The following is a 20,174-nucleotide window of genomic DNA, read 5'->3' as shown; positions in this document are numbered from 1 at the left end:
CAACTCACCTGTTTTCTGTTTAAAGAAATGAGCACCAATTCCATAATTAGACATATGAAAAATAATAGAGTTTGATAGTAGTGCAAATGTATTTATATCCAAAATATAATTAAACATTTGATACAAATAGCCATTTTAAAAGTCAAACATAACAGTACACAATGATGTCCAAGGCTGATTCACCAGGGGACATTTAAGTTACATAATACAGCACATAAAAGCAGGATACATCACAAATCATTTTTATCATTTCATTTAACCCCCCATACCCCTCAGACTGCATGAAATGATTATAATTAGACACCAGTGTCATATTTAACGCCCACTGCAGTAAAAATTACTTTTAAAAAAATGATTTACTAAGATTGATTCACCTTAAAGAGTTATTAAATATTTGTCAATTAACATTTAAAGCAAACAGAAACCAAGATTTTGTGCGCACTGATGTTGGTCCCAAGTTGTGTTTTCAAATGTGCAGCACGTGCTATTGCACATTCAGGATATTAAGGTATCGATGATTCATTTTTCAGCGTCTTTTCATGACACTGCCACAAAGAAACACCTCAGAAACATCATTGCAAAATTAAAACAAAATGCATGTGCATTAAAGTGCATGTGCATGTTTCTTATGGCAGATCAAAGAATAAATTTGATAGTTGACTTGATTTGGTTAGTGATTCATTCTCCTTCAATTTCCATGAGCGTTGTTCATACATATAGATATGAACAGCATCTAAGCGGGGAAGTGAGTCTGTAAGCTTTGGTTTAGACACCCAGCACTCCCCACCCTCCATGCTGTGCTGCCATTCCCATGGGTTCCCATGGAAAAGGAGGTATGCAGCTATTAGTGGAAAAAAGTGCTTCCTTGCTTCCTTCACAATTAGTACATTCAGGCACATTCTCTTAGCAGCTCCATCCATTATTTATCTTAACCCATGTATTACCAAGTCACTTGTTATCTTTTTCTGCCTTCCCACCACCACGCCCCCAGCCAGCTTGCGTTTCCATGGTTATTTTTTCCCAGGGCACGCAAGATCAGCCTGAGCAGTACTCCTGCGCTGACCTCACAGACAGCCTTGGGCAGTGTTACCGTGCGGAGCGGTGATATCATGGCAGAGCTGAGGTGCTTGCGAAAGCTAATCCTACCGGCAACAAAACGCCACCGCAAACTGAACAGGCTATAGGGGAGCGCTAACGATAGAGCAGCGGAACGTTAAAGAGAAGCTACGCGATCTGCCAAACCAGCCCAGCTGTGGAGTCAGATCTGACACCATACAAAGGGAAATCAAACCTTCAGGGCATAACAAAAAGACTTGTGTGGCACAATATAGCCACTTTGTAGATCAGTGTCAGAGTAGATCGATGTGAATTTCATTTTTTAAACAAGCAAACAGCCTTCCCCATGGCTGAGCCCAACAGCTTCAAAACTGCAACTTCTCATCCAGGTCCTTCATTAGGGACCAGGACTACGCAGGAAGACAAAGGAACTCCCTCCTACCTGTACTGTGGGTTTAAGTTAATCAGGGTTCCTCCTGCTCGAATGGCTGTACAAAATAAGTAATTGTACCTTACTGAACCCGTGTTCAGCAGTTGTCTACGATCATGAAAATGCACTTTTGTACGTCGCTTTGGATAAAAGCGTCTGCTAAATGAATGTAATGTAATGAATGGCCCTCAGCGTTTCACCAGGCACTTGCAGGTAAGCTGTTGTCCACAGTGAAAGACAACGCTCTCCCTCCCAATCTGGACGAGCTTTTGTGTGGTACACAGTTTTGTTTGCAGTCAGTGACTCACAAACCATTCTGTGACTCCATCTCAAGACACCACTGAAATCCACATAGCCACCCTGCTTTGGGAACGTTTTATGTGGCATACTACTATGAAAACATCAATGCAAAAGGTGCCATGCTAAATAAAATGCAAACTAAATGGGCTGTGCCAGTGCTTTGGTCCTATTCTCCACCTTGGTAAACTAATCTCATCACTCCTCAGCCTCAACCTCTCAACCTCCTGTCCCTTCTGGCATGCTCCTTCACTGACACAACCACACGTTTATTCATTTTCACTCTCACATTTCCTCACTGGAGGTTCACTACACAGAGAGTCTCGTAAAAACCATCCTCCATCTTGGATTTGCCATTCACACACAGACACAGCTGATTCACAACCAGTTTCCCGAAATCTATGGCCCTCAATCGAGCCACGCTGTACATGTCCACCACTCCCTTGAACACTCTCTCACCCTCATTTCCCTTCATCTTTGCTAGCGTCAGGTGGTAATTGGGGGACACGGAGTCCCTGTGAAGCCAGCCCTGCTTGCCGTACACCTCCTGCAGGGGTCTGTTTAGAGACTGAAGCCCAGACAGGGGTTGTGGTGTGAGGAAAAGGACCCTTCCTCCAAAATGGTCCAGCTTCGGCGGGAAGGAGAGGGAGAGCGGCGGCTGGCTGCGTTTCTGAGCGAACTCCCTCAGGATCTTGCAGGCCCTACTGACCTCCTCGGGCCCTGAGAGGACCAGGAGGCTGAGCGTGATGTGGAGGGATTCGGGGGAGACCCAGTGAGGGGCGGAGCAGGGGAAGAGGGAGGTGATCTCCTCCCGGAGGCCTTGTAACCCCGAGAGTAACGTGGGCGTGTCTGCGCGAAAAGTGATGAAGTGAGTGGGCCTCCCCCTGCTAGGCCTCTGCCGCTGCCCCAGAGGCTCTGACCTGGCTCCGCCCCTGAAGACCGGACTCTGTTTCTAGGGGAGGAAAATTAATACATTTTGGGTTAAACATCTGACCTGGTTGGTCAGTACTTCCCTGTATGGGCTTGATTTGAATGAAATTTACTGGAGAAACATAAATGATTACTGAGCACGTGTTGCAACACAGTCAACACAGCAAAGACTAAGATAATAGATGATTTGGAATGCAATTATCTGCAACCGCAGCTGCGTTCATGCGTGTTTAAGTTTTCAAAAGTGAAATTAAATTTAAAAACACATTTCTTGTCAATGCATTGTGGTTTGTTTTCCCCAAAACTCTTCTGATAATGCTTTTTGAGCCGATGCAGTAGGAACTAAAGTTATTTGTGTTAACTGACTGACTTCCCACTTGCGGTAAGTGCAGGGTTCCATTTGCAATACTTCTTGGAATTACCTCGGTTTCAACTGGCGAGCGGGAGCCCTGTTTGGATGAAGACCAAAGCTGCCATGACAACTGTTCTTTTTCTTCCTCTTCCCATTCCTCTTTCCACTCCTCCTGTTCTCCATCACTTCCTTCTCTGTTGGCATTACCTCTCTCAGAGACAGACATTTCGGCTGTCGACATAGACAACTCAGAGACATCAACTGCTTCCTTTTCACACGTTTCTGATTCGACTCCTGCAGTCTGAGTGCCCTGCGGGGTGTCATTGAGAAAGCACTTTTGGCTGCTTTGAGGGTCTCCTGCTACCTCAGCCAATGTGTGAGAGAGGTCTCCTGTCTCTTTCTCCTCGTCGACCCCAGGATGCATGTGAAAGCTGTCCTGATCACGGGCTTCTCCTGCATGGCCACTGGTGCTTTCTTCTCGAAGTTCGTCGCACGTTTCGTGTAGTTCTCCTCCTGATTCCTGTGGTCTAGCTTCTTGCGATACATTTCCTGTGAACACAGTGTGGAAAAGCTTGTTATGCTGCCAGCTCATCGTGACGCTGACATGAATTTAGAACACAGCAAAATCATCATTTTAGCAGATCATTTTAGTTTTGTTTATACATTGGCATATTATGGTTAAAGTCACAGATTTTTATGTCCTTAATCACAATCACTCCAGTTCCACTTGGTGTCCTTACCTTCCTCCTTCTCACCGCCTGCAGCAAAGGGAGGCTCAAGTGGCCCCCCAGTAGAGCCAAAAACCCCATCCATCCTGCTCTCCCTGTCCCAGACACGTCGGCCCCTGTAGGTAAAATACTGAAACCTGTGTCTGGGAAGAGCCAGCTCCTCTGAGTAGTCACAGCTGCAGATATCAGTGTCCCATGAGAATTCCGAAAAGGGACGTTCTAACACCCCCAGAAAGCGATCCAGGTACCCCACACTGAAATCGGTCGGATCCAGGGAGGGATCCCACAAAATCCTGGAAATTACATCATCGGCTGTACGCATACGAGGCTTCTTGGTATATTCTGAGTTGAAAGATACAGAGTGAGAAAGTTATTAATGTATATAGTACATTACTTGATACAGTGGTGTACATAATAACATACAACATATAAGTTGACAGATGACACAATAGGTCTTGGAGCAATGAGACTTACGGAGAGCATCCCCCCTCTTAAAGGAGCATGCACTGTTCTAATCATTCAAACAAATGTTGTATATGCTAAACACAAAAACATGCCACAGCATTTCTCTGTACACATACACAACAGTACAGCCACAGCAAATCCAGCTTGGTTTTCTGCTCTGCATTAACTGACTTAATACTAATTGTTTTGTCATCTTTTATGTTTGTTTTATGAGGAAAACTTCCCAGTCTGTTTATACTAAAGCTGTGGATCTAAAGCCTCGTATTACAGTGAGCAATCACCTTTTCCCTCCACTTCCTTCACATTTTTCCCTCTCTTCTGCATTTTCTTCATCTTTCCAACCTTCTTTCTGTTTCCTGCATCCTGTTCTGTGTCATGTCTGCTCTCTGGGACATTTGAGGCAGACTGGGGCAGGCTGCGGGAACAGAAGAGGAGACTGAATGAGTGATTGATAGAGGTGGAAAGTCTAGGGGTCAGAAAGTTAAAGTTCTGACATGTGGTTCTTCCACCCATTAACACACTTTTACTAATTAGTTCCACCTCCTGGGAGAAGAATTGTGCTGGTTAGCAAATACTGGGGAGGGCTCACTTTCTGATCCATGATTTTCCAACCTCTGATGATTGACTCAACACTAAGCAACTGTGTCAATGCAAGCAATCAGAGTGATGATGGAAAGAGGTCACAGGGTGGGCGGGAGGCAGAGGATGACACACCTGTGTGACAAACGACATTTGTTTCCAAAATGACACCTGCCCAGCAAAAAGAACTGGCAAATGGCCACTCCATCAACCTCTTGTCCACAAACATTGTTCCCTGCAAGATATAAAGAATGAAAACCTGCATGTCATAATGTGTCCCACAATTAGCCAGTAAGTGCATTCCTCTCTCTCTTTCTCTTTCTCTCTCTCTCTCTCTCACTCTCTCTCTCTCTATGAGCACTTAACAACATATACACAGCTATCTGTACTCACTGTGGTCCATATTTTGAATTTAAATTGCCTCTGGTCATTCTCACCCTTCACTTTCACCAGTTAATTCCCTGAGACAAGTAGACGTTTGTGTCATTTTCCACACTGAAATGTATGAGCCCTATAATCCAGAAAAAAGCAGCTCAGGCCTATAATCTAATGCTGGCGGGTCATAGATGGTACGGCTCCCAAATGGCAAAATGAAGATTTAAACACGAAAAGGCAGATGCCAGATGGAGTCTGGCTGGGGGGACTTCTGGGATATCATGCCAGGAAAACCGTGTCCTAAAACGCCAAGCATTTGTCATCACTAAATGATCATTAAACGGTGGCAAACTGATTTGCCACCAACCCTTGATTGCTTGCTAGACTTAATAATGTTAAGACTGCAAAGGGCATTTACGTGAATTCATAACATGATTGCTCTTCGCTCAACAAATGGTGCTTTTATTAGTGTCACTCAGTTGCTTCTTTCCTCTGTATTTAGCCATTTACATTGTCCTCCGCTCTGTGCAATTACCCACATGAAGACAATCTGTTCAAAACTGGCAGTCTAAAATATAGAGGAGGCGGTGTTGCCATTGGTAACCAACAATTGCAGTGTGTGCATGACCCTTGTGATACAGAGCCAAAGACAGTATGTGTGAATTCATTTTGGAGATAATTAAATAATACGAAAAATGAACGAGGAACGCTCGCTGCCATTACATAAGAGCTGTGTTTTGTTATCCTCCTTGACTGGGCTATGATAGGATGCCCCCCCACCCATGAAACATATGAAAGATGCCAAATTACATTCAAGACACATTAGTAAAATTATGCCTTAGTCCCAGAAACCTAAAGAGCTCCTGGGGAATACAGAATAGTTTCATAAACTGCACTTCTCCATATCTGCCTCCCTCTCGTTGCATATGCGTGCAGCAGAAGAAGCCACTCAAGTAATCACTGAACACTACACCCTTTCAGCCTGGCCCCAAGCTTGCTTTCAGCTGGGTGAGAGTGAGCTTCCAGTCCTAATGCCACTACCACATTCACGTCCATTAGATTGGCCGAAATACTGACGCAGCTATTCACAACCATGCATTTGTGCATGTCCAGCTAACCCCTGTCAGTCTTCTGTAAAAAAAAAGACAAGCTTTATTAATGGGTGCGATTGCTGCGTAAATGTGTGATAATTCCAAACAATTCATGCATGGTCTAACTGGAGGATAGTGATATTGATCTTCAAAGGGATATTTTCTACCATCTGCTGTGCAGAATGGGAAACTACACCACAGGAGAGGACAGTACTTCCTTTTCTTTTTTTAGATCTATGAATTTTGTTTAATGAAAACAATACATTTTGTTAAATTTTACTACAAAAACCTTTTTATAAGCATAAAGAGTGTTGCCATATTTATTAGTAAAAACAAAAACCATCTACATCCACTACATTTGATCATAAGTATACAGGAACACCAAGATATATTTAATATGACCTGTATACATGCAGTCTATGATTTGAAACATGATATGGCTCTTGACCAAGTACATTGGCAATGTCTGGAGAATTTTCATTATTTTATATAGTATATCTGACTATAGCAATGTATTAGTAAATATGTTCAAAATTTTTGTTCTTAATTTCAGGAATTAATTTGACCAACTATCAAACAAAGCAGTTGTTATTCCACAACGGTTAACATTAATGTCATTTGTAACTCTTTGTAATTCTTACATTATATGAAGACAGCCATTGGAAAAGTCAGAGAAATAGTAAAGAATATAAAATATTCAGAATCAAAAAAGAGGTTTATCTAAAGCAGATATTTCTACCGACGCAGAAACAGACCCACAAAAGTCCTGCTTTCAGTGTAGGTTGTAACGTAAATTGCATTGTGTCGAAGTTTCCTCAGAAGCAGGGTTCTGCGATGTGATATTACGGAGCTAGTCATCTGTGGGGGGGAAAACTACATTGTTCTTTCACCTGAAAGGTCATCCTGTGGCTTTGCCTTGTTGTCACGCCCCACCACAGTTTCTCCAGGATTCAGGCTTTCTCCCACGTTGGAGGACATGTGCTCATCCAGTGGTCTCGTTCTGAGGTCCTCATCTGACCCGCAGGGCAAACTTGCACGCTCTGCGGCCATAGTTTGGACTGCAGTTGTGTTATTTCCTGGAAAGATAAACGAGTATTCTCGCGTATTACATCGCTGTATACAGAAAACGAGAATGAAAAACTTAGTAGATCATATTCGTTCCTGATAGCTATTTTACCTAGCTAACGTGATCTGTCTGGATCATATCACAAAATCACCACAAACCAAGATATAGCATGTACAGGTAACCTTATCTGTTTTAAAGAATAGTTAGCAGGCGACTCATCTCATGAAACACAGCTATTCGCATTCCATTAGTTGTTCACAATGAGACATGTTATACAGGTTTTACATAATACGCGATAAATTCTGCTAAATTAGCACTACGATCATAAAACTTTTTTGTTTTCAAATCAAGCTGGTGACAAAAGCTAGCTACTGCAAAACTGAACTAACGCACTTAACTAGGCTAGCACAAGTGGCTAGCTGTCACCCCAGAAAGCCTAAAGCTAAACCACACATTCAAACAAAAGCGTGTGGTTATTACATATAAATATCAACTACCGTTTGAAAGGACAGCTCTTCCACTTTTCTTGTGTTTGTCTGTGTATTATTGCTCTGATTGGGAGTACTCTACACGATGACTACAGAATCAAACTAACTCAGTTCCGGGGTTGGTAACAATAACAAAGTAGCTAGCTAGCTAACATTTAGAAATGACTCAGTCATACACACAGTGTGCTTTGCGCGTGACTGCCGCCACCATGTGATGTATACCCGTGTAGGAGGAAGACTGGGCTAGGGTAAATGTTATGAGTCTATGTTGCTGGCTGCAATAGACTGCTAACTATATTTTTTTGATATTGCTAGCTAATTTAACTAGCTGTCAGAGTGATGACAATTCCGACTACTTCATCAATGCAACGTGTACATTCGTCGTAAACGGGAATAATTGTTGAATTAAGGTATCACCATCTCTATTTTAAGTTGTCAATACCAGGCAGCTAACTAGCTTCCATCTATTTTCATGTTACGAGACGGCTAACATTAGCTAATAGTTTGTATTTTGTGGGTATGGATTCGTCAGATGTCTTGAATTAGCTAGCCAAAACTGATAGCTTGGTTTTTACGGTTAAGGGTACGTAAAATCCATCTTCTTGGTTGCTTGTCAGTTATAGGTGCCTTTGGTTGGCTTTTTTTCTTATTACTTGGCTACCTAGCCTAGCTACAATAGCAAAAAGGGCAGTTAAATGTAGCTAGCTAATTTTAAGTCGAGCGTGATGTCTTTAGACTAGTTAGCTAGTTCGCTGACAAGCATATACACCGAGTATAGAGTAAACTATACTATTTTATGGTTTTGATCGTCTTAACGCTAGGCAGCACAAATTAACTGCTCTGTAAAATGTGTGAATCAGTTGATGAACCGATAATATTAGTTAGGATGAGCTCTTTAAGTAAATGGACGAGACACTCCGATCAACGAAGACCAGTGAATCTGGGCGGCCATTCTGTGTCATTGATCCAAGACGTATGTGCCTGCTGCTGGTTCGCAGCCGCGGCCCAGTTAGTGACTGTGGTTATACATTTAATATAATGGTGCTTCTTTTTCAGTTGCCATTGGCTAACAGCTAGGCCATTCTCACTGATAAGCTAAGGGTTAAACCTCATCTAGTAGTTATAAACGTTAAGCATCTTGTATCTTAAATTGTATACCTTATCTAAATGTTTTTTATTTTATTTTTTTAACTGGCATCAGAGTTCACCTGTAATCAGGTGTGCGGTGGAAAATTGTGACACTGTCCCAGTAATGTTTTTCTGTCAGGTATCATATGGAAGCCCAGTTAAGTGAGAGGGTGTCTGTGTTTCAATCATTTGCCCTGTAGATGAATGCTCTCGTGGCCTTGTGCCACTTCTGCGAGCTGCATGGCCCGCGCACCCTGTTCTGCACCGAGGCTCTGCACCCGCCATCTCCTTCACCCCCCCAGCCAGGCGCCGCCATACCGGGAGACAGGGGCAGGGAGGGGGACAGTGAAGGAGAGGGGCTCACCATGAGAGCCAGTTCAGCAACGCAGAGGGCGGACATGTGTGAGGTGAGCTGGCCAGAAATTGCGCTGGTTTTTCTGCGCCTGTCGTGTACCGTTTATATGTCCGTATAGCAAAGCTCAGTGTACGTTGTGTAATTGGCGCAGTACATAATAAACATCTGACTTCTGAAAGGGTAATGCACAGTTTCATCGCTAGCAGACCTGATTATTGTAATGCTGCCCTGTCTGATTGGCCCAATGAACTTCTAGGCAAACTGCAGACAATACAAAATCCAGCTACACACGTCCTGGCCAAGACCAGAAGGGGAGATCACATTACACCTGTTTTAAAGTACCTTTATTGTTTGCCTGTTAGTTTCAGCCTTGCTTTTAAAGGAGTACCATGGTGATTTTCACACTTTCTCGGTTTTATGTGCTATTTGCACAAGAGGCATTGAAGAAACACAATAAGCAAAGTATTAAATATGTCCGTTCTGTATTTTTGAAGAAATATGCGTTTTAAATTCATCGTCCTATTTTCAACCGGTTGAGAAAGTTGTCATTTTTCTACGTCACTAATACAGTAACTACTCCCATTTCCACGCCCCGTAAAGAAATCTGACAGCACACACCGTCCTGCTGTTCAGACAATGCAAATATTTGACTAACGTTAGGTTCACTTAAATTAGAGTGCCTTTAGATTATTTCTGGTTATATTCATTTAGCTAGCTAGCTAACGTTAGCTAGCTAGGAGGTTTGCTTTCATAATACAATGTTATCGATAACGTTAGCTTGCTAGTTTGCTTTTATGAGGACGTTATAGTTGTGCTTTTATCTTAACTTGGCTAGCTAGATATCAAAAATTATAATTGGATATAAGTCAACGTCCTTACCTTAGCTATCTACCGATACTTGATATACTAGCCCTACTAAGCTAGCTAGCTTGTGAAAATTCAGTCTCCCAAAGAGAGCGCGTATCATGGGGGTAGCTATGGAAACGGGGCACGGTCTGTCAATCATAGCTAACTGACAGTTATCATTACCACGCCCAGACGGTTCGGGTGAATTTTTATCGTGGGAAATTTAGGCTTAGAAAAATACGTTTTAAAGTGTATTAAAATGACTGAAGAATTAAAAAATTATGCACCTTTGTTTTGTTGTTGCCTGAAGACAACTGGGAAGTGTCACGTTCAACCACCATGGTACTCCTTTAAGATTTTTCTATTGGTTATTAAATCACTCCGTGGCCTCTCCCCTGAATACATGTCTGATACGCTTTCGAGGTATGTTCCCAGCAGATCCCTCTGGCAGGAACAGGATCCAGGGTGAGGCAGTCATCAGTGTTTATGGTTCACACCTTTGTCTGCCAGAGGATCTGAACACATCATCACCATCTGTTGACATTTTTAAACAAAAACTTAAAACATACCTTTTTAGCTTTAGCTTTTATGGAAGGGTTTTTTTCATTTAACTTTTTATTTTTATATTTTTATCTTGTAATTATGTTTTTAATTATAGTCATTACTGATTATAGCGTAGTGATTTCTTTTACTTGGTTTTTATTGAACTTTCCACTCGTTCTTATCTTAATTACTGTGAAGCACTTACTGTGGCACGAAAGGTGCTATGTAAGTAAAGGCTGAGACTGGAGAGAAATGCCCTGTTACAGAGATCACTTCTTTCTCCACTCTGCTGTTCAGATACTGGCACTTTTCATGCTTGTGTTTTGCTGCAGCTGCATCATGCGGCATTGTGGGTAATGTAATCCCCTGTCTGCTCTTGCTTTCGGTAGGGCTGCCGATCCCTCCCAGCATCTCACCCAGGCTTTGTCAGTGTGGACAGTGAGACGGGGATACGGTTCCTCAGTCACCAGCACCCCAGGCAGCCCCAGCTCTTCAGTGTGGTGCGACAGGCCTGTGTCCGGAGTCTGAGCTGCGAGGTAGGGTGTGCTCGTGTGTGCGCATGTGTGCATGTGCACGTGCATGCATGTGTGTGTTTGGACGTGTGTGCGTGTGATTGTGTGCGTGTCTGCTTACTGAGGTGCCCGTTTCTGTTTTCTGAACGTGAGCAAATCTCTGAGGCTTTGCCTCCAAGGCAGGCTGTGCAGGCTGAGGCATGTAAACAGGGCGTCCTTATCTCTCTCTCTATCTCTCTTGGCAGGTGTGTCCGGGCAGAGAGGGTCCAATATTTTTTGGCGATGAGCAGCATGGCTTTGTGTTCTCCCACACCTTCTTCATCAAAGACAGCCTGGCGCGGGGGTTCCAGCGCTGGTACAGCATAGTCGTGGTGGCCATGGACCGGATCTACCTCATCAACTCCTGGCCCTTCCTGCTGAGACACCTGCGGCTGACCATCCAGAGTCTGCAAAGCACAGCGCTCAAGGTTCACACCGCTATTACTGATATTAAGACTGCATTAGCTTGGCTAGCAGAAGAAGCGTCACTTTTCACTGGAACCATACTGATCTGGCAAATAGGGATTTTGCTGTGATATTGTTAATGAATAGAATTGATGGGAGGTTCTATAATGCAATCGGGGCTCTTTACCATGATACGCAGGCATGTGCGCAAGTCACTGAATTCTGGACAGACTGGTTTCCATTACATTACATTACATTTATTTGGCAGACGCTTTTATCCAAAGCGACGTACAAAAAGTGCATTTCATGGTCATAGACAACTACTAAACACAGGTTCAGTAAGATACAATACTTATTTTGTACGGCTATTTCTAGCCAAGAACACAGTTTAGTTCACACAGTGAACACTATTCAGACCTAACCTCTGCAAAGCCAACTAGGCAGAACAATAAGCTACAGTATTAGGACAAAGACAAATTACCAAGAAGTTCTGGGATGGGGCAACATGTAACAAGTGTCATGAAAAAGGGGGGGGGGGGGATTTAGAGTGAAATATACAGCGTGGTGGTGGTTAGTCTAGGTATAGTCTGAAGAGATGAGTCTTCAGGCCACGGCGGAAGTTGGGTAGTGAGGGGGAGGTTCGGAGAGGGACAGGGAGTTTGTTCCACCACTGGGGAGCTAGGGTGGAGAAGACCTAGTTTCCCTCACTTGTTGGAGTGAAACAGGGAGATGTTCTCTCACCAACCCTGTTCACCCTTTGTGTTAACGACTTGGCCACGGAAATTAAATCTGTTGGACTTGCAGTTAGAATTGGAGACTTAGTCGTGTGTATATTACTGTGTGGTGATGGATGGAACTTCAAACTTGTTACCTTTAAACATCAGCATTCACCTGAACCTTATGTGACTCTCAACCTTAGAGTCAAAGGTCAGTTTGTGCCCAGTTGAGATCTGGCACTGTGTAGTTGTTTGGGAAGATGGGATGTGTAGTTTATTGATCTCTTGTTATCTCTCTCTCCTTCCGCAGGTGTTTGACAGTGAGCAGTGCGTGTGTCCCCAGAGGGCAGTACGGATGAATAGTGCGTTCTCCCCTGCTGTCTTCCCCCACCAGAGAAGCGGTAACGCTGCCCGCTCCCTCACCTCCCTCACTCAGCACCCCAACCTGTGGGCCAGTCTGCACTCCTCCTTTAGTTGGTAAGGCACTGTCACTCAGAATTCTATGTACCACTATGCTCTCCAGTTGCCAAATGTAGACAAACGTGCATATGACTAGTTCCCAAGCACACAAAATATGTAAGTGTATATGACTGCGACGTGGACACGTAAAATATTGAACGTTGCTTTGGATAAAAGCGTCTGCCAAATATATGTAATGTCATGTAAAATCATTGTTAATTCTTACATTGCCATGTCCTCAGGCTCCTGAAAGCTTGTGGGAGCCGTCTCACAGAGAAGCTTCTGGAAGGAGCTCCTACTGAAGACACTCTGGTGCTCATCGAGAGACAGACTGGTAGGATTGCCGAGTGTGCCAACAAAAATAACATTAGGATTCTGTTGTGGTATGGCTGAAGCTAGAATTGGCATACCTTACACACCCTTGTGTGCATAAAGACATCTTGAGATTTATGTGTTTATGAGTTATGTTTTTTGTTTCGGTTTTTTACTGGATCGTTGGGAAAATCATGAAAAGTCCCTGAACGCGGCACCGCATATGAACAACGTGCATACTCGATGCGGTTTCAAACCGTTCGTTGTTCGTTTGGTGACACTCCACTCTAGTGACAATGATTGACGCACCCAACACAGAAAACACCAATGGCTGCACAGAAGGAGCGGAAACCGGCAGATGGAAGGTGATGGTTTTGAAGACACTTTCATTTTTTCAGCACTGAGGAAAGATCAGATGAGGAGATGGGATGGAGAGTATGCAGCCATCAATGTGAAATTTTGGGCCAGTTGCAGGCACTGTCTGCATTGCCGCCGGCGCGCAAACGTCCCGGCTAGTTCAGCTCGCAGGGATGCGCACCCTGTGGTGGCCGAAGTCAATGAGCAATTCTGTTTTCTCCACAAACGCATCTTGTCAAATGCATCATTAGTTTGTATGAAAGGTATCAAAGGTTCGTTTCCACAGCATGTATATCGTCCGTATATTTTCTTCCACAGATCGGTGATTGTGTTTATTAGTAAACCAGTATGTTTCACAACTTCATCTTCCTTTCCAAACTCCACAGCTTCACAGATACTTAGAACCCAGCTTATAAGAGCCTACTAGAGCCAGTCCATATGTTGTAAAGTGTGACAGTGTCCCAGGCACTGTGGAAAGTGTACTTGGGTCTCAGAGCCAGGGCCACCACCTTCCACTGCTGAGCCTTGTCCAAGATCCTAGACCTCTAAGATGTAGCAGTAGAATCTAAGTCCCAAGACCTCAAGAGTACTGAGTAGGTAACAAATCCCAAGACTCGTCAGTGTCCAAAAATGTGAACCTGTTTTCACAAATTCATTTTCAGTTTACATGTTTTGAAAATGAATTATTATTTTGATAATTATGTTTGTTCTCATTGCCATTTAGTTTAATCTCTAATGATTCAATTTGTCATGACAGAACAATACGACCATGTTTTGTTTTTTTTCCTGCAGAGCAAGAGGAAGAGATGATTGGGTGGGAAGGGGCAGAAGGAGGGGCATCTTTATCTCAACATAGCCAGTCAGAGACTGAGCTGGGGAGGGACTTCCTTTGTGAAGGTGGGAAAGGGGATGAGCTTCCAGGGCCAAAGTTCAAATCCCTGAGACACCTAAGACAGGTAAAGTTTGTGGAGCAGTATATCATGCAGTATCCTTAAAATGAAAGCCATTGAGTATTCTTCTTGATTGATTCTTAAAGGCTCATTGTCATGGTTGGTGTGGCATACTGATTGTTGAACCAGGTCCTTGGAGCCACAGAGTTCCGGCAGCTGGCATGGCACGTGCTCATGGGAAACCAGGTGATTTGGAGAGGAGCTGACCCCTCGCTCATACAGTCCGCCTTCACTGTGCTCAAGGTGAGCCAAGCACCAGTCGGCCTGTCAGCATTTCAGCTACTGTAGACGATGTGCTTATATCTGATGCTGTTTTTATCATTTTGATTGCGGTCCTTCATTTTCCATTTCTCAGTCCACCAGTATGGTACTAAACATTTGGACTTTGGTCCTCCTGTGTCCCATCAGGCCTTGCTCCCAGTTGGCTGCGTGCGCTCTGTGCCCTATAGTGTCCAGTATGAGGAGGCCTATCGGTGCAACTTCTTAGGTCTCAGCCCTGATGTTCCCATCCCCATCCATGTCAGCTCCTCCGGTAAGTTTCCCACAATGCACTGCTGTCATAATACTCTGAACAGTCAATAGACTAAAAGAATAAGTGGAATAAACCCCTCCGGGCTGTCCCGTTATTAGAAATTAATGTACTTTGGTGGTGGTTAAGCGACCTTGGCTTTGCCTCGGCTGCATCACCACCCCCGTCGTACATTATTTTCCAATAACGGGACAGCCCGCTGTGGTTTATTCCTTACGTAATGGTATGCACTATGCTGCTCATCACTGCACGTACTCTTAAGAAACGTTATCTTAACTCCATACTAGCTGAAAATTTTATGTAACTTTTTAAATGCGACATAGCTCAGGAGGTAAGAGCGTTTGTCTGGCAGTCGGAGGGTTGCCGGTTCGATCCCCCGCCCTGGGCGTGTCAAAATGTCCCTGAGCAAGACACATAACCCCTAATTGCTCCCAATGAGCTGATTGGTACCTTGCATGGCAGCCTTTCACCGTTGGTGTGTGAGTGTGTGTGTGAATGGGTGAATGAGAGGCATCAATTGTAAAGCACTTTGGATAAAAGCGCTATATAAATGCAGTCCATTTACCATTTACCACTTAAGGATAGTCCATCACCATTCCACCATGCCCTTCTCCTGACATTAGCTAGTAGATGGTTTTACATGAAGCTGAAGGCAGGCATTGACTCTGCTGGGGAAAAATAAAAATAAAAACAGGTCACATCCAAACCTTAAACCCCATGGAAAAATGAATGAGTTAAAACGGATTAAAAAGCATTAGTGGAGGAAAACAGAACTGCAGATCCATTGTGACATTTTAACAGACAAACTTGCTAACTATGTGGTATCAGAGCAGGCAAGCGAGCTTATTTCTGTACAAACAAGCCTATCTGTAACCACCGGGACAATCCTTGTTTTTGACGATTGACTGCCTGATAAACCCTGCCCCAACTGAAAACTCCAGGATGAAACCACTCTGAATTTGGCATCCTTTTCAGAGACGAGGGAATGTTCTAAATATCCTGAACCACGTCCTCCAGGCTGGCTGTTTCACAACACTTTAATTTGCTATTGTATGGCCCCCTCTGAAAAAGATTCCTGGTTGTAAAGCGTAATCTGTACATTGATCTTTGTTACTGGAGTGGAATTTATATGGCAGGTGTAGTGCTCCTCACTGTTGGGTAGAGACCATACTGGCTAATTTCTGTAGCAAAAGGCTTGCTCTAACCCTTTTCTTCACCAAGCGGCAGAAGAGAAGAGCTGTGCCCCCACAAAACATTTTGATTCATCTTCAGGCAACAGCATAGCACAGCACCAGTACCTACTCTACATTAAATAAGTGTTTAGTTACTATAATAAATATTTGTTAAATATTTAGTTATTATTCAAAGATTTCTCATTTCTTTATGTGCCGTAAAATGCTGAAACATTCAAATGAACCTAAAAAAATTTAAATTGAGAAAATCAAAAAAATATTGGTGTAACAAATTGTAGTAAAAATTGTAGGTTTATCCAAAGAACTTAAAAAATTATTATTTTTACAGCCAATGGAGTCTTCATTCTTTTTGAGAAATAGCAACCAGCAGTTTATGGTATCATTTATAAATTATTTTCATTTTATAATGTATTTTAATCAAGAAATTCAATCTATTTGCAGGAATATATTTACTAGATGTGTTGAAAAAGAAACTTGAGGTTGTTCCTTTCAAACTTAATGCTGCTTATTCAATGAGTTATATATATGGTTTGACAGTACAGAGAATATTATATAATACCTGGCACACATTTTTTTGAATACTGAGATTTGTTTTATATCTATGTGAGAACAAAGTTCATTTTATTGCTGTTTGGAATGTTGAATTTAACTTATGCATTGTAGTTGTGTGCAATTGAAAAAAAGAGCACAGAGAATGTGAGAATATTAAGTAATAACACTCTTTTGACTTTAGAAAGTACACTTGTTTGTATCTGCAAAATGTCCACATACATTGACATGATAATCGATGGTTTTATGCACTAACTCTTTTTAGTGCTGTGATTGTTTTCTGATCTTATTACACTGAACTACAGCTGGTCAGTATATGATATGCTACATCTGACATCAGAACAATGTGAATTTTTAATTTGGGTCTTTTTGGTATTAACCTCTGAATTGTATTTTGCTTGAATACCTCTGGATAGTCTTGAATATTTATTTTCAGCCAATTTACTGCCAAGCAAATTTCTAAATACGATATATGAACATATTTGAAATCATATTTTGTTTAAGGGACTGTTTCAAACTGACTGTTTGCATTCCAGACCCCTGTCCATGAAGTAACATCAACTTTGCTGATCTCTTATCAGTGAAATGCTTCTGATCTCTTAATCTGGCACCCAAAATTTAGTGTACCATTTATTTATCCTCTAACCATCCACACTGAGCAAGCTATATCTGTCTGCAACTATTTGTGGAGGACTGAGATGAACTCAACTGAATCAAACACGGACCTGTCACGGCTTGTCGGATCATAGAGTGCGATTAACTTTGTTTAGGAAGTGTGCCCCAGGAAACAAGCCACAAGACGTCGTCTTGCCATCCATTGTAAATGCTAATTATGCTGCCTACCCTCCCTGAAACCAAACTGCTTGAAACAAGTCCTGCATCAGTAGGGACAAAAGGTGCTGATATTAAGCATGCGATGCCAACTCCCCTCAGTCGCATGTAAAATTACAGGATTTTCCTGATTTGAGACAGCAATGCTGTGGAGTTCATCTCCTGTGCGAGCTGTGCACTGCGAACGTATCTAACGGGGACCGCTTTACTGCATGTTCCTTTGCGGTGTTTAGTCAGCAGAGTTTAACCGCAGGTTTTCGCGTGTCTCTGTACAGAGTTCTCCGTGCTGGTGGATGTGGTCAACGCAGAGCGAGGCTCTCTGTACACCGCCGTCTGCGACGATGACATCCTGTCCCTTTACCAGTTCAACATCAGCAGCGCCAACGCTCAGCCCACTGACAGAGGTAATGTCACACACACCGCGTCCTACACAGCGGACCCTGCAGTCTGATAGCGAGCGCGTGACCGTTGGTGCTGTCTCTCTCTCTCAGGACCCACGCTACTCAACAAGGTGGAAGTGGCACTTTCCAACGAGAACCTCTCGGTAGAGGTGGTGTCCCACTGTCTCCTGTGTCTGAAAGAGGAGTGGATGAAGTGAGTGTTTCATTTATGATCTCGTGTCCTGCTCTCGACCCCTAGTCGTCTCTGTGTCAAATCACAGTAAAAGTTGGCCAAGGCACATGTGGGGAAAAATGCAAATGATTGCAATTATGTTATCTGACTTTGACCATAAACATGATATAACCAGTGTCATAAAATAGAGAAATAACATAAAGTGGACTTCTTACCTTCCGTCCCTTCTTCTCCTCACCCAGCAAAGTCAAGGTGCTGTTCAAGTTTTCCAAAGTAGATGGGCGAGGCCGGGAGGACACCCAGAAGGTGCTGGGGCTCCTGGGGGCCACGGGGCCGGGGGAGGAGGACAACGTCCGGCTGCTGAAGTTCTGGATGACAGGGCTGAGCAAGACCTACAAGAGCCACCTAATGACGGCCGTCAGAGGAGGCGAGAGGACTCTGAGTCAGTGAGACAGGAGGGGAAGCGGATGGACATGGGGTGAAGGCACGCACACAGGACAGAGAACATCTGGAATGGGAGGATTTGGCTACTGGGAGTATGATCAAGCTGCAAAAGACACTGAAGAGCAGAAGAACCGGGCGAAGCACTGGGATAAAGAGGGGAACGGACAATGCCCACAGCAACAGATTGGAAAACCTTTATATATGCCCTGGTCTGTTATTTTTTATGATATTTACAGACCGCATCTACTGACCATGTAATGATGCTTCTCTGACTTTCTATGAATTGCATTACACTGAATTTTCCTGTCAAGTTTTTGTTTTGTTTTTTGTAACAAAGCATAGCTTATGTGTAACATCGAAGGGAAAATAACAGAATCTTGTTGAGAAGGGTAACTTTGGGGTTTATGCATTAAATTTTTAAAAATGTGTAAATCTAATTATAAATAACTCACTGTATAGATACTTGTATTATTTAATAAAATAATTGATTGTGCTCTAAATTGCTTGCATGTGTAGCTTATAATTGAATAATAATTGCAAACAGCAGCATCATATGGCAAAAAGACACAGCTCAACAAAAATTAACTGCATGTGTAAAAAAAAAAACAAAAAAAAAAACGCAGACCTGTTTGTGCAACCCTTCCGAGACCAAATATGCCTGTTAGGTCAGTTAAACTGAGGAAGAGGAGTTTTATCAGTTTCACGTGTTTCGTAACAAGGCATATAGGCTATGATCCTCTTGCACGATTGAGTATGACGCACAGAAACCTCTTGAGGAAACTTCACGTCTGTTCACTTCCGGTTAGTTCGCTACTTCTGAAATCGAGCAGACCCCTGCGGCTCCCCAGGCCCAGGGTTGGCCACCCCTGGTGTAGGGTGTAATGGGGTGGAATATACTGATTCATTTAACTACTTAGGGCAGTGGTCTCCAACCCTGGTCCTGGAGAGCTACAGGGTCTGCTGGTTTTTGTTTTCACCTTAAAATCAGCACCCAATTGAGACCCAAGACACCAGGTGAGTTGAGTTAACTGTGTAATCAACTGCTCTAATTGATTCATGAAGTGCAGAGTCACTATGAAAACCAGCAGACCCTGTAGCTCTCCAGGACCAGGGTTGGAGACCACTGATTTAGGGTGTACAGGTGCAGTTGTCTCAAAAACCTCCAGGACAGGTGGATGTTAAGTCAGTGTTTCTCAGTCTTCATGGCAATTGATGTAGCAGCTAAATGAAATACATTTGACTTAATATAGATGCACAGGACATGAGCAGAATTGTTGTGTTTTTCTTCAGGACAAACTAGTATGCAAATCAAAAGGATTAACTGACCATAGGAGAGTGTCAGTTTCCTATATTACTTCAGTCATGTTAACATACAACCATCAGGTAAAAACATCACAAACTGTCCAGAGACAAAATGAATATCACTATGTATTTTGAGCCTTACCAAAAGCCTGTCAAGATTATTTAAATTAACTTGATAAACATGCTGATCGTGTTGACATTTGAATATTGTGAACGGAGCGCCCATCCTTACCCTCGTCATTGAAGATGTAACTCAAAAAACATTTCGTGAGAC

At 43.0% G+C, this 20,174-nt stretch overlaps 2 protein-coding genes across 9 annotated transcripts; one reads left to right on the top strand and one right to left on the bottom strand.

Annotated features, from left to right (window-relative positions):
* Positions 1-70: 70 nt before the first annotated feature.
* Positions 71-8,005, bottom strand: leng9 (leukocyte receptor cluster (LRC) member 9). 3 transcript variants are annotated; one of them, XM_064297952.1, is made up of 7 exons: positions 7,867-8,005; positions 7,194-7,379; positions 4,973-5,072; positions 4,540-4,673; positions 3,806-4,135; positions 3,136-3,614; positions 71-2,735 (listed from the first exon to the last, which is right to left on the bottom strand). In XM_064297952.1, exons 2-7 carry the CDS (start codon positions 7,351-7,353, stop codon positions 2,079-2,081), a joined length of 1,860 nt encoding a protein of 619 aa, XP_064154022.1. In that variant the 5' UTR covers positions 7,354-7,379; positions 7,867-8,005; the 3' UTR covers positions 71-2,078. The 3 variants fall into 3 exon arrangements, with proteins under 3 accessions (XP_064154022.1, XP_064154031.1, XP_064154039.1); XM_064297961.1 differs by lacking the exon at positions 7,867-8,005 and adding an exon at positions 7,481-7,764; XM_064297969.1 differs by lacking the exons at positions 4,973-5,072; positions 7,867-8,005 and having other exon boundaries at positions 7,194-7,334.
* Positions 7,525-19,098, top strand: flcn (folliculin). Of its 6 annotated transcripts, none has more exons than XM_064298028.1 (12): positions 7,525-7,546; positions 9,186-9,392; positions 11,119-11,265; positions 11,487-11,708; positions 12,712-12,878; positions 13,103-13,194; positions 14,322-14,485; positions 14,609-14,722; positions 14,888-15,011; positions 17,857-17,985; positions 18,073-18,175; positions 18,397-19,098. In XM_064298028.1, exons 2-12 carry the CDS (start codon positions 9,186-9,188, stop codon positions 18,602-18,604), a joined length of 1,677 nt encoding a protein of 558 aa, XP_064154098.1. In that variant the 5' UTR covers positions 7,525-7,546; the 3' UTR covers positions 18,605-19,098. The 6 variants fall into 6 exon arrangements, with proteins under 6 accessions (XP_064154098.1, XP_064154077.1, XP_064154068.1 ...); XM_064298007.1 differs by lacking the exon at positions 7,525-7,546 and adding an exon at positions 7,987-8,105; XM_064297998.1 differs by lacking the exon at positions 7,525-7,546 and adding an exon at positions 8,094-8,267.
* The last annotated feature ends 1,076 nt before the right edge of the window (positions 19,099-20,174 follow it).

This window comes from Anguilla rostrata, chromosome 1, assembly GCF_018555375.3.
Source record: "Anguilla rostrata isolate EN2019 chromosome 1, ASM1855537v3, whole genome shotgun sequence".
In the NCBI taxonomy this organism is placed as follows: Eukaryota; Metazoa; Chordata; class Actinopteri; order Anguilliformes; family Anguillidae; genus Anguilla; species Anguilla rostrata.
This window is presented reverse-complemented; position numbering and strand designations above follow the sequence as displayed.

Excerpts from the sequence above, each read along its gene's own strand:
- leng9 (XM_064297952.1), bottom strand. The coding sequence starts at position 7,353 with ATGGCCGCAGAGCGTGCAAGTTTGCCCTGCGGGTCAGATGAGGACCTC. Across the intron at positions 4,674-4,972 it reads AAATGTCGTTTGTCACACAG|CCTGCCCCAGTCTGCCTCAA; the intron begins GTGTGTCATCCT and ends CTGTTCCCGCAG. Across the intron at positions 3,615-3,805 it reads AGGCGGTGAGAAGGAGGAAG|GAAATGTATCGCAAGAAGCT; the intron begins GTAAGGACACCA and ends CTGTGTTCACAG.
- flcn (XM_064297980.1), top strand. The coding sequence starts at position 8,705 with ATGTGTGAATCAGTTGATGAACCGATAATATTAGTTAGGATGAGCTCT. Across the intron at positions 14,486-14,608 it reads CCCTGAGACACCTAAGACAG|GTCCTTGGAGCCACAGAGTT; the intron begins GTAAAGTTTGTG and ends TTGTTGAACCAG. Across the intron at positions 17,986-18,072 it reads CGCTCAGCCCACTGACAGAG|GACCCACGCTACTCAACAAG; the intron begins GTAATGTCACAC and ends TCTCTCTCTCAG.